Source organism: Ranitomeya variabilis, chromosome 5, assembly GCF_051348905.1.
Source record: "Ranitomeya variabilis isolate aRanVar5 chromosome 5, aRanVar5.hap1, whole genome shotgun sequence".
Taxonomy (NCBI): domain Eukaryota; kingdom Metazoa; phylum Chordata; class Amphibia; order Anura; family Dendrobatidae; genus Ranitomeya; species Ranitomeya variabilis.
In genome coordinates this window covers 475,856,390-475,869,034 of record NC_135236.1, presented here as the reverse complement: position 1 = coordinate 475,869,034, position 12,645 = coordinate 475,856,390, and the positions used below count along the sequence as shown (strand labels likewise).

At 43.9% G+C, this 12,645-nt stretch overlaps 1 protein-coding gene across 2 annotated transcripts in view; it reads right to left on the bottom strand.

Moving 5' to 3' along the window:
- Nucleotides 1-8,933: 8,933 nt before the first annotated feature.
- The window catches only part of MON2 (MON2 regulator of endosome-to-Golgi trafficking), a 137,048-nt gene continuing 133,336 nt past the window's right edge, over nucleotides 8,934-12,645 (bottom strand). For both annotated transcript variants that reach the window (XM_077265501.1, XM_077265500.1), the window contains one exon: nucleotides 8,934-9,577. In XM_077265501.1, coding sequence (XP_077121616.1) covers nucleotides 9,414-9,577 — 164 coding nt within the window. In that variant the 3' untranslated portion in view covers nucleotides 8,934-9,413. The remainder of the gene's footprint in view (nucleotides 9,578-12,645) is intronic.

Below are 12,645 nucleotides of genomic sequence, written 5' to 3'. Positions count from 1 at the left end.
GTGTCCAGCATTGCCCCCAGTGTGTCCAGCAATCTGCCCCAGTGTCCAGCATTGCCCCCAGTGTGTCCAGCAATCTGCCCCAGTGTCCAGCATTGCCCCCAGTGTCCAGCAATCTGCCCCCAGTCTGTCTCCAGCAATCTGCCCCCAGTCTGCCTCCAGCATATTGCCCCCAGTCTGCCTCCAGCATATTGCCCCTAGTCTGTCTCCAGCATATTGCCCCTAGTCTGTCTCCAGCATATTGCCCCCAGTGTGTCTGCAGCATATTGCCCCCAGTCTGTCTCCAGCATATTGCCCCCAGTCTGTCTCCAGCATATTGCCCCTAGTCTGTCTCCAGCATATTGCCCCCCAGTCTGTCTCCAGCATATTGCCCCTAGTCTGTCTCCAGCATATTGCCCCTAGTCTGTCTCCAGCGTATTGCCCCTAGTCTGTCTCCAGCGTATTGCCCCCAGTCTGTCTCCAGCGTATTGCCCCCAGTCTGTCTCCAGCGTATTGCCCCTAGTCTGTCTCCAGCGTATTGCCCCCAGTCTGTCTCCAGCGTATTGCCCCCAGTCTGTCTCCAGCGTATTGCCCCCAGTCTGTCTCCAGCGTATTGCCCCAGTCTGTCTCCAGCGTATTGCCCCTAGTCTGTCTCCAGCGTATTGCCCCCAGTGTGTCTGCAGCATATTGCCCCCAGTCTGTCTCCAGCATATTGCCCCCAGTGTGTCTGCAGCATATTGCCCCCAGTGTGTCTGCAGCATATTGCCCCGTCTGTCTCCGGCATATTGCCCCTAGTCTGTCTCCAGCATATTGCCCCCCAGTCTGTCTCCAGCATATTGCCCCTAGTCTGTCTCCAGCGTATTGCCCCTAGTCTGTCTCCAGCGTATTGCCCCTAGTCTGTCTCCAGCGTATTGCCCCTAGTCTGTCTCCAGCGTATTGCCCCCAGTCTGTCTCCAGCGTATTGCCCCCAGTCTGTCTCCAGCGTATTGCCCCTAGTCTGTCTCCAGCGTATTGCCCCTAGTCTGTCTCCAGCGTATTGCCCCCCAGTCTGTCTCCAGCGTATTGCCCCCAGTCTGTCTCCAGCGTATTGCCCCCAGTCTGTCTCCAGCATATTGCCCCCAGTGTGTCTGCAGCATATTGCCCCCAGTCTGTCTCCAGCATATTGCCCCAGTCTGTCTCCAGCATATTGCCCCCAGTGTGTCTGCAGCATATTGCCCCCCAGTCTGTCTCCAGCATATTGCCCCCCAGTCTGTCTCCAGCATATTGCCCCCAGTCTGTCTGAGTCAGACATAAAGGAAAAAAAAAAAAAAAAAGTAAAATCCTCACCTCTCCCGTTCCCAGCGCAGGTCCCGTGCACTCAGCGTCTCTCCGGCTCTGCAACGCTCAGGACAGAGAGGCTGAGCGCGCAGTGATGACGTCATCGCACCCTCTGCCCTGAGACGTCGCAGAGTCAGAGGGCGCCGAAGACGCTGCAGCTGCCGCAGGAACCAGGAGAGGTGAGGATTAGAGCGGGGGGGCCCAATGCCAGCGCTGGTATCGGGGGCGGGGGGGGCGGCAGTGGTCAAGATTTAAAGGGCCCGCGTCTCAATTTTTTTTTTTTTTTCTTCCTCCTCCTCCTCTCTGGGTCGGAGCCGCCCCCGGCATTGTGCCGCCCGGGGCGGCCCGCCCCCCCCGCACCCCCCTTCCTACGCCACTGAGGTGCGTGTTTTACGCGGACCCATTGACTCTATTGGGTCCGTGTAAAACGTGCGCTCCCACGAACACTGACATGTCTCCGTGTTTGGCACACGGAGACACGGTCCGCACACGGTCCGCAAAAAATCAATGACATCTGAACAGATGCATTGATTTTTATGGGTCTACGTGTGTCAGTGTCTCCGGTACGTGAGGAAACTGTCACCTCACGTACCGGAGCCACTGACGTGTGAAACCGGCCTAAGGCAATTTTTAATTAGTACTGGATCTTACCTTCCCGTTAATTTTATAGACATAAAACCAAGCATTTGTGAATCTTTTAGTGGTTTCAGGTACGAACTGGGGCTGAAATTCAGCCCTGGCATTTGAAATCACACCGGCCAATGCTGTCCCCAATCCCAAGCACCAGATGGGATCTATTACTACGAATATTACCCTGGATGGAGGAAAGCAAGATGTCCTGATGGAATCAACGACTTTGTACTCCGTCACAACTCTTAACAGTATGGGAGTCTTGAGAACACCAATTCTGCTAAAAATATAGCAGACAGTACAACCCACAACTGGACAGGCCCTTCTGGCATTTGCCAGAATTGCCAGATGGTCAGTCCGGCCCCGGTAGGTTTCATCTGAAGAAGTTGCTTTGTCACTGGCAGATGGGCTCATATAATTTGCTTAAACCATGTGTTAAGTATCTTAATTTTAGAAGTCATCTATTTATCAGTAATGCAATTCAAACTTCACATTCAGTATGCAGATTGCATATATTTGCTTGTACACTATAGCAATGCAACCACAGCATTCTCCACCTGTACATTTATTTCATTTTGTGAGGTCTTGATTGTCAATTTTATTAAAAGACGTCCACACTCAATTATCACTTACGAATCAGATGAGTTTATCATCAAGCAGTCCAAAAATATAACATGATGTTTTGGCAATTTCACATCACCTTCATCAAACAGCGGATTACATACGTATATATACAGTATATATTAGTGATGATGAGCGAATATACTCATTATTCGAGATTTCCCGAGCACGCTCGGGTGTCCTCCGAGTATTTTTTAGTGCTCGTAAATGTAGTTTTTATTGCCACAGCTGAATGATTTACATCTGTTAGCCAGCATAAGTATATGTGGGGGTTGCCTGCTTGCTAGGGAATCCCCACATGTACTTATGCTGGCTAACAGATGTAAATCATTCAGCTGCGGTAATAAAATATATATTTATTAGTGTCACGGCTGAAACTGTTGGCACCTTTGAAGTTGCTCCAGAAAATGAAGTATTTGTCACCAAAAATTATTGCAATTACACGTTTTGTTATACACGTTTATTTCCCTTGTGTGTATTGGAACAACACAAAAAAGAGAAAAAAACGCAAATTGGAGACTTCAAACAAAACCTCAAAAATGACCAGGACAAAATTATTAGCACCCTCAACTTAATATTTGGTTGCACTCCCTTTGGAATAAATAGCTGCAGTCACTTCCTATAACCATCAACAAGCTTCTTCTTACACCTCTCAACTGGAATTTTGGACCACTCTTCTTTTTGAAACTGCTCCAGGTCTCTCATAATTGAATGGTGCCTTCTCGCAACAGCAATTTTAAGATGTTTCCACAGGTGTTCAATAGGAGTTAGATACGGACTCATTGTTCGCAAATTCAGAACTCTCCAGCAATTTGTTTCCTTCCATTTCTGGGTGCTTCTTAAAGTAAGACTCATGGCCTAGGACGTAAACACAATTTTCTGACATTGGGCATTACATTGCGACCACAATCCTTTTGGTAATCTTCATATTTCATGATGCCTTGCACATAGTCAAGGCACCCAGTGCCAGAGGCAGCAAAGCAACCCCAACACATCTTTAAACATCCACTATATTTGACTATAGGTACTGTGTTCTTTTCTTTGTAGGCCTCATTCTGTTTTCGGTTAACAGTAGAATGATGTTCTTTACCACAAAGTTCTATCCTGGTCTCATCTGTCCACAAGACGCCTTCCCAGAAGGATTTTGGCTTACTCATGTATATTTTGTCAAACTGCTGTCTAGCTTTTTGATGTCTCTGTGTCAGCAGAGGTCTCCTGCCAGAATTTCATTTCATTCAAATATTGACAGATAGTTTCCACTGACACTGACGCACCCTGTGTCTGCAGGACAGCTTGAATTTTCTTGGAACTTTGGAGATTAGCTACAGCGCTATGGGTTATAAATTTTTTGATTATGTTGCATGCCATAGATAAAGGAACATCAAGATCTCTGGAGATGGACTTGTGACCTTGAGATTTTTTTTTTTATAATTTTCACCAATTTTGGTTTTCAAGTTCTCAGACAGTTCTCTCCTCTTTCTGTTCTCAATGCTTGGGCTATGTTTCCACGTGGCGTATTGGCAGCACTTTGAACGCAGCGGATCCCCACTCCGTCCAAAGCGCTGCTGGCTTTTGTACACACGGTGATTCCGCATGTGTTCATTGAACCATGCGGAATCACTGCATCCTATACATAAAACAGTGCTATTTATCTTGCGGAGACTGAGTCTCCGCAAGATAAATAGACATGCTGCGGTCTATAAAGACGCGCCGCATGTGTGTAAACGCAGGTTTGCCACCTGCGTTTTTGTATGCAAAGTGAATATGGGATTTCATAAAATCCCATCCACTATGCTGTAATATCTGTACGCTGCAGATTAAACGCTGCGGCTGTACGCAGCGTCCAGTCCGCAGCAAATACACCCTTAGTGTGGCACACACAGCCACATAGAGCGAAGATTGAGTCAACATCTCCCCTTTTTATCTGGTTTAAATCTGTGATTTTCATATTGTCCACACCTGTTATTTGCCACAGGTGAGTTTGAGGATAATCACATGCTTGAAACAAAGTTGTTTACCCACAGTTTAGGAAAAGTGCCAAGAATTTTGTCCAACCCATTTTGGGGGTTTTGTGTGACATTATGTCCAATTTGTCCTATTTTCTCTTGCTTTTTCGTTGTGGTTCCAATACACAGGAAGGAAATAAACATGTGTATTACAAAACATGTGTAATTGCAATAATTTTCTGGGAGAAATATATTTTCTTCAACAATTTCAAGGGTGCAACACTTTCAGCCATGACTGTATATATACATATACACTGCTCAAAAAAATAAAGGGAACATTTAAACAACAGAATATAACTCCAAGTGAATCAAACTTCTGTGAAATCAAACAGTCCACTTAGGAAGCAACACTGTGACAAACAATTTCAGATGCTGTTGTGCAAATGGAATAGACAACAGATGGAAATTATTGGCAATTATCAAGACACTATAAAGGAGTGGTTCTGCAGGTGGGGACCACAGACCACATCTCAGTACCCATGCTTTCTGGCTGATGTGTTATGCACTTTTGAATGTTGGTAGTGCTTTCACACTCGTGGTAGCATGAGACGGACTCTGCAACCCACACAAGTGGCTCAGGTAGTGCAGCTCATCCAGAATGGCACATCAATGCGAGCTGTGGCAAGAACATTTGCTGTGTGTCAGCATAGTTTCCAGAGGCTGGAGGCGCTACCAGGAGACAGGCCAGTACACCAGGAGACAACCCAGCAGCAGGACCGCTACCTCAGCCTTTGTGCAAGAAGGAACACAAGGAGCACTGCAAAATGACCTCCAGCAGGCTACAAATGTGCATGTGTCTGTGCAAACGGTTAGAAACCAACTCCATGAGGATGGTCTGAGTGCCCGATATCCACAGATGGGGGTTGTGCTTACAGTCCAACACCACACCGTGCAGGACGCTTGGCATTTCCCACAGAACACCAGGATTGGCAAATTCACCACTGGTGCCCTGTGCTCTTCACAGATGAAAGCAGGTTCACACTGAGCACGTGACAGAGTCTGGAGATGCTGTGTAGAGTGATCTGCTGCCTTGCTGCCTGCAACATCCTTCAGCATGAGCGATTTGGCAGTGGGTCAGTAATGGTGTGGGGTGGCATTTCTTTGGAGGGCCGCACAGCCCTCCATGTGCTCGCCAGAGGTAGCGTGACTGCCATTAGGTACCGAGATGAGTTCCTCAGACCCCTTGTGAGACCATATGCTGGTGCAGTTGGCCCTGGGTTCCTCCTAGTGCAGGACAATGCCAGACCTCATGTGGCTGGAGTGTGTCAGCAGCTCCTGCAAGATGAAGGCATTAAAGCTATGGACGGGCCTGCCCATTCCCCAGACCTGAATCCGATTGAACACATCTGAGACATCATGTCTCACACCATCCACTAACGTCACGTTGCACCAGACTGTCTAGGAGTTGGATGCTTTAGTCCAGGTCTGGGAGGAGATGCCTCAGGAGCCGTGTCATCAGGAGCATGCCCAGGCGTTGTTGGGAGGTCATACAGGCATGTGGAGGCCACACACACTACTGAGCATCATTTCCTTGTCTTGAGGCATTTCCACTGAAGTTGGATCAGCCTGTAACTTCATTTTCCACTTTGATTTTGAGCATCATTCCAACTCCAGACCTCCGTGGGATATTAATTGTGATTTACGTTGATAATTTTTAGGTTTTATGGTTCTCAACACATTCCACTATGTAATGAATAAAGATTTACAACTGGAATATTTCATTCAGTGATATCTAGGATGTGGGATTTTAGTGTTCCCTTTATTTTTTTGAGCAGTGTAGATATACACTGTGTTCCAAATTATTATGCAAATAATATTTCCTCATATTTTCTCTAAATTACCTATCTGAATTGCAGTCATTGTTATTTTCCAGTCATCTACTATTCTAGTATAATTGCAATGTTTTGGAACAAACTGCCTATGAAAACCGTATCTTTAAAAAAAAAAAAAAAAAAAACTCAAAATGCATGTTCCAAATTATTATGCACAGCAGAGTTTTTAACCATTTTTTATTTTGAACAAAAAAATGGTCAATTGTGAAGTTATAAGCATTATCAGCTTATTACAAAATGAAATCAAACAGTTTTCAAGTGAAAACTTTATTTTAGGTGATGTTATATTTGCACATAGGACCCCTTGTTCGAAAGAAGCTTCTGAACTCTCTCGTCCATTGAATTTGTCAGTTTTTGGATTGTTTCTGCTTCAATTGTTTTGCATGTGGACAGAATACCCTCCCAGAGCTGTTGCTTAGATGTGAACTGCCTCCCGCCATCATAGACACTCCTTTTGATGATGCTCCAGAGGTTCTCAATGGGGTTGAGGTCAGGGGAAGATGGTGGCCACACCATATGTTTGTCCTCTTTTATGCCCATAGCAGCCAGAGATGCAGATGTGTTTTTTGAAGCATGAGATGGTGCATTATCATGCATGAAAATGATCTTGCTGCGGAAAGCACGGTTCTTCCTCTTGAACCATGGCAGAAAGTGTTGTTTTAGAAACTCCACATAGATTATGGAGTTCATCTTTACCCCTTCAGGGATCATAAAGGTGCCGACAATCTCTCTCGCCATGATTCCAGCCCAAAACATTACTCCACCTCCTCCTTGTTGGCGCCTTAGCCGTGTTTTCATGGGGTGTCCATCAACCAGCCATCCTCCACTCCATCCATCTGGACCATCGAGCGTTGCATGGCTCTCAACGGTGAACAAAACAGTTTGGAAGTCAGTCTTTATGTATCGTTTGGCCCACTGGAGACGTTTCTGCTTGTGTGCAGTGGATAGAGGTGGTCGACAGGATGGCTTACGCACAGCTGCGAACCTCTGAAGGACCCTGCATCTTGTTGTTCTGGGGACGTTGGAGGCACCAGCAGCTTCAAACACTTGTCTGCTGCTATGACAAGGCATTTTTGCAGCTGCTCTTTTAACCTTACACAATTGCCTGTTGGAAAGAGTCCTCAATTTTTCCTTATCAGCATGCACACGTGTGTGCTGGGAATCAGCTACATACTTCTTGATTGTGCGATGATCACGATGAAGTGTCTTGGCAATGTTGATTGTAGTCATGCCTTGACCTAAATACTCCACAATTTGTTGCTTCTCAGCAGCCGACACATCCTTTTTCTTTCCCATTTTGGCCAAAAATGTAGGCTGCTTAATAATGTGGAACAGCCTTCTTAAGTAGTCTTGCCTTTATTTGGACACACCTGCCAAACTAATTTGCACAGGTATCTGCAATTGCTTTCAGTGATATAAAGAGCCCTGACACACATCACCATCAATGAGTTTAAATGACAAACAAAAAAATTCTAACCTTATCACTCCTAAACTCTTTGTGCATAATAATTTGGAACACAGTGTATACACACACCTGCCATCCCACTTGCACCAACTCGAACATACCACTACTCCATCTGTAATATGATGCTTGACGAAGTTAGCGTGAGATGTCTGAAATGTTACATTATATCCTTGGAATATATAAGAATAAATTAATCTAGAGATAGTACCAATGGCTTTTGATTGTACTTGAAAAGATTGGGAACCTATTCAAGCACCAGAACGTTTTTGCCAGAGTGCCGTGCTCTATCCTCCAACATGCTTGCATATTCAGTTTTTTTTTACGTATTTCTGGAAACAAAGAACTTTATCACAACGAATTGCTTGGCATTGGACTTTTGTTATTTTTTTCTCCTGCTACTGTACATCTTATGTCCTTTTTTCTTTATTTTTGTAACTACTAAACACAGTGTATTTTGCATAATAAAGGGTTACTATCATCATTAAAAGGTATCGCTTATCGATAGAAGAGAACTTGGAGATTGATGGTAGCCCAACTGCTGGAAGCCCCAAGTGATTAGTGGGAATTTCAGTGGTCCGACCCTTATTGATCCTGTGGATAGGAGATAGCTTTTAATGATGGGAATAATGCTTGAAAGCCTAAAATTATTAGTGGAGTCTTGTTACCCAAATGAACCCAAGCTTCATAGTAGAGTATAAATTGTAGTTTGCATAGATTAGCTGTGTATTACTGGTTTGCAGCAAGTACATTTTCTGTTTGGCATCAGGACTTACTGCTTAATTTACATACTACACTTAATTGTGGTCGCAGTAGCATTCTTGGGTGTTTGGGCTGTGACCCAAGGAGATGAAATACAGAACTTAATGCAATCCTCGAGGTTTTTAATATCCATATTACAAATCACTGTATACTAAAGTCAAGCAAGATAGATTTAAGTGACTTTGTATTCACAGATACAATCAGATACCATAATGCAAGTTAAATGCAGAACCCTTCATTTTTAGAAATAGACCAGTACATCATCTCAACTAACTGTGCAGTGAGTATTGCCAGTACCAATATGGTTTTAAATAATGTGACAATGTATTACAGAACTGTGCCATTTATTTTACACACAAATATGACAGTTCTCTTGGTTTACAAAGGCTAACAAAAATATGGAATGTTATAGTATTGTTTGCATAAAATTAAGTACATGTTGTACTTTCCAAGAGTTTCATTCACCAGTCTAATGTGTTGGATCAAATGGGTTTTTGTTTTTTTTAATTAGAATTTAACACAGTCAGATCAATTCTCACCCATTCAGTCTGTGAAACAAATGATCATTACTGCACTTAATATTCAGAAGGCCCACAACTACTCACACAGGGACATTTATTGAGGTGTAAGTTTGTTTTCATGAATGGTTGAGCTCATTAGTATAGTAGTTAAAAGGTAGCCACAGGCAAGGTGGCCGCCCAGTTTAGTTCATCAAATGTGTCCTTCAGAAAAAAAATAATTTCACTTAGGAGAAAACATTCATCTGCATTACACTCTGGGTCATGTCCTTAAGAACAATCATTTCAGTCACGACTCTCCATTCTGCACTTTAGTGGCTGGTGGTTGCATGAAGTCCTTAAATGGAACCAGAGCTTCTTTCAGAGCTGAACACACTTCAGAGGAGGAACATGTGATGCATTCCACTAATGTGGGGTAAAGAGAAATGACCTGAGCCCAGGTGTTATCATCAACTGTAATAAAGAATATATATATCACATTAGAAAGCACAGCCATGTCTACATATTTAGAGTTTTTCCCATCTTTATACATGGGTATTGTCAGATTGTGCTTGTAAATGCAAATATTTTTGCCATTTACTGTTTATTTAAATTTTCAGCCATTCTTGAGATATTAACACTTTTGTGTTGACAACTCATTGTCTTGAATATGGACCGCCATTGCTAGACAGCTTGCAAGCACTGCACATGTTCGCTCTTTTCTATTGAGCACGGTTTTTAAGCTGGCCAGGATTGCTGGAGTGTACCATTGGTTTCTATTCTGTGCCGGCTTCAGCGTAGGACTTGCAAACTGGATAGCATTGGTGGTCGGTCTTCAAGGCAATGAGTTGTAAACAGAACAAACAGTTATCTCGAGAGCGACTGATGCCAATTTTAATAAGCAATAAATTGTTTTTACAAGCACTGTATGACCATAGCCATTTATTAAGATGGGAGTAATCTTGTAACATACAGGTGCTTCTCACAAAATTAGAATATCAAAAAGTTAATTTATTTCAGTTCAGTTCTACAATACAAAAAGTGAAACTCATTATTTACAGCCATTACAAACAGAGTTATCTATGTCAAGTGTTTATTTCTGTTAATGTTGATGATTATGGCTTACAGCCAATGAAAACCCAAAAGTTATCTCCATAAATTAGAATAATTAACAAAAACACCAGCAAAGGCTTCCTAAGCATTTAAAAATGTCCTTTAGTCTTGTTCAGTAGGCTCCACAATCAGGGAGAGACTGCTGACTTGACAGATGTCCAGAAGGCAGTCATAGATACACTCCACAAGGAGGGTAAGCCACAAAAGGTCATTGCTAAAGAAGCTGGCTGTTCACAGAGTGCTGTATCCAAGCATACTAATGGAAAGTGGAGTGGAAGGAAAAAGTGTGATAGAAAAAGGTGCACAAGCAACCGGGTTAACCGTAGCCTTGAAAGGATAGTTAAGAAAATGCCATTCAAAAATTTTGGGGAGATTCACAAGGAGTGGACTGCTGCTGGAGTCATTGCTTCAAGAGTCACCACACACAGACGTATCCAGAACATGGGCTACAAGTGTTGTATTCCTTGTGTCAAGCCACTCATGACCAATAGACAACGCCAGAAGCGTCTTAGGCTACTTTCACACTAGCGTCGGGAACAACCCGTCGCTGTGCGTCGGGCCGACGTTCCCGACGCTAGCGTGGTCTCCGCCGCACAACGGGGGCAGCGGATGCATTTTTCCCACGCATCCGCTGCCCCATTGTGAGGTGCGGGGAAGTGCGGGGAGGTGGGGGCGGAGTTCCGGCCGCGCATGCGCGGTCGGAAAAAGCGGACCGTCGGGAGCAAAAAACGTTACATGTAACGTTTTTTTCTCCCGACGGTCCGCTACCACACGCCCAAGCGTCGCAAAACGGACGCAACGTTTGGCAATGCGTCGCAAATGCGTCGCTAATGTTAGTCTATGACGAAAAAACGTATCCAGCAATAACTTTTGCTTGATGCGTATTTTCGGCAAAACGACGCATTTGCGACGTATTGCAGTTAACGCTAGTGTGAAAGTAGCCTTACCTAGGCCAAGGAGAAAAAGAACTGGACTGTCGCTTAGGCCAGGTTCACATTAGCGTTTCTGTGCGCAGCGTATGATCCGCACAGACCATCATGCGTACATATTAACATAGTGTACACAGGGACATGCGTTTGCATGCGGATACGTTTCACGGTGTGTGGCGGTGTCCGGCGAATGCAATGTTTTTTGAGACGTCAAATATTGCACAATCATGCGCATGTGGATGAGTGCATAAAAGAAACGCATTAGTGTCTATGGGAACGTATTGGTACGTTCGATACGTATGCGTACTTCAGACTGAACATGTCCAGGAACTGGTTTCAGACACTCCTAAAACAAAGGGGTATAAAAAGGGGTGAGGACACACAAATTTCATTACTCTCAAGACTCTGGATGCAAGCACAAGACTTTGGATGTAAGTATAGAAGCTTTGAAAATGTCTGTTTGTCTTTGCAGTCTGTACTAATTTTTTTCTGTTCCTTGTAGACTGTTTGCTGCTGTGGTCCTTGTGCTGCCTGATTGCTGTGCTGTTTGACTACTGCCTGTAATGTAAGTATTGGTGTTCATTGTTCTTTTTTGGGGGTGGGGGGCCACATTGTGTTTAAATGTAAATGTAGTTACATTTTTCTTCGCCATTCTTTTCTCTAGTGTTTCACTTGACTGCTGCCTGCTATTCCAACATATCCTCCACTGAAGCTTCCGAAAGTGGACATGACACTGATTTTGTAATCACATTTAATTTACTGATTGCTATGTATTGACTGTCAATACTAGACATGTGTTAAATCATGTATTTTCTTTACAGGTACCTTCCAGTGCGGAGGAGAAGGAGCAGTCTAGTGGAACTCATTCTTCCCAGGGTCCTCAGCCTCAAGTTGCTGAGGTGGAAAGACGGGGTGTAAGTAGCCTTTATCAGAGTAGTAACTGAATTTGCTTTCAGTTTTACTTACAAATTCTTTTTTTGTATTTCATCTATAGTTTCCACAGCGTGAGGAAGGACAACCTGACATAAACAACGCCCTACTTATTCAAGCTGTGCAAGAGCGAGCAGTGTTGTGGGACCCCCGTGATCTTAATCATTTTCGACTCAGCCTTGATCTGACGACTCGGGAAGAAGTGGCGACATTGCTGCTGGCTGATTGTGACCGTGCCACGCCACATGCCAGAAAGGATTTTCGCAAGTATTGCAATGTTGTCTGACACGGCAGTGAACCTGTTAATGTAGGTGCATTGTTTTACAATTCATTTTTTCCCCCTTCACAGTGAAGAGAATAAAAGTCTGTTGGCATTCGATGAAGGATCGCTTCAATAAGGACATGAGAGAGGAGATTAGAGTTCGAAGTGGTGCTGCTCGAAAACTCAGAAAATATAAGTACCATCATCAGCTTTCTTTTTTGAGGCCTGCGGTTGCTCAGCGAACGTATCTTTTGTGTTGTCTTACTATTATTTAAACTTTATTTTTTTTTACTAATGTTTTTCATTTA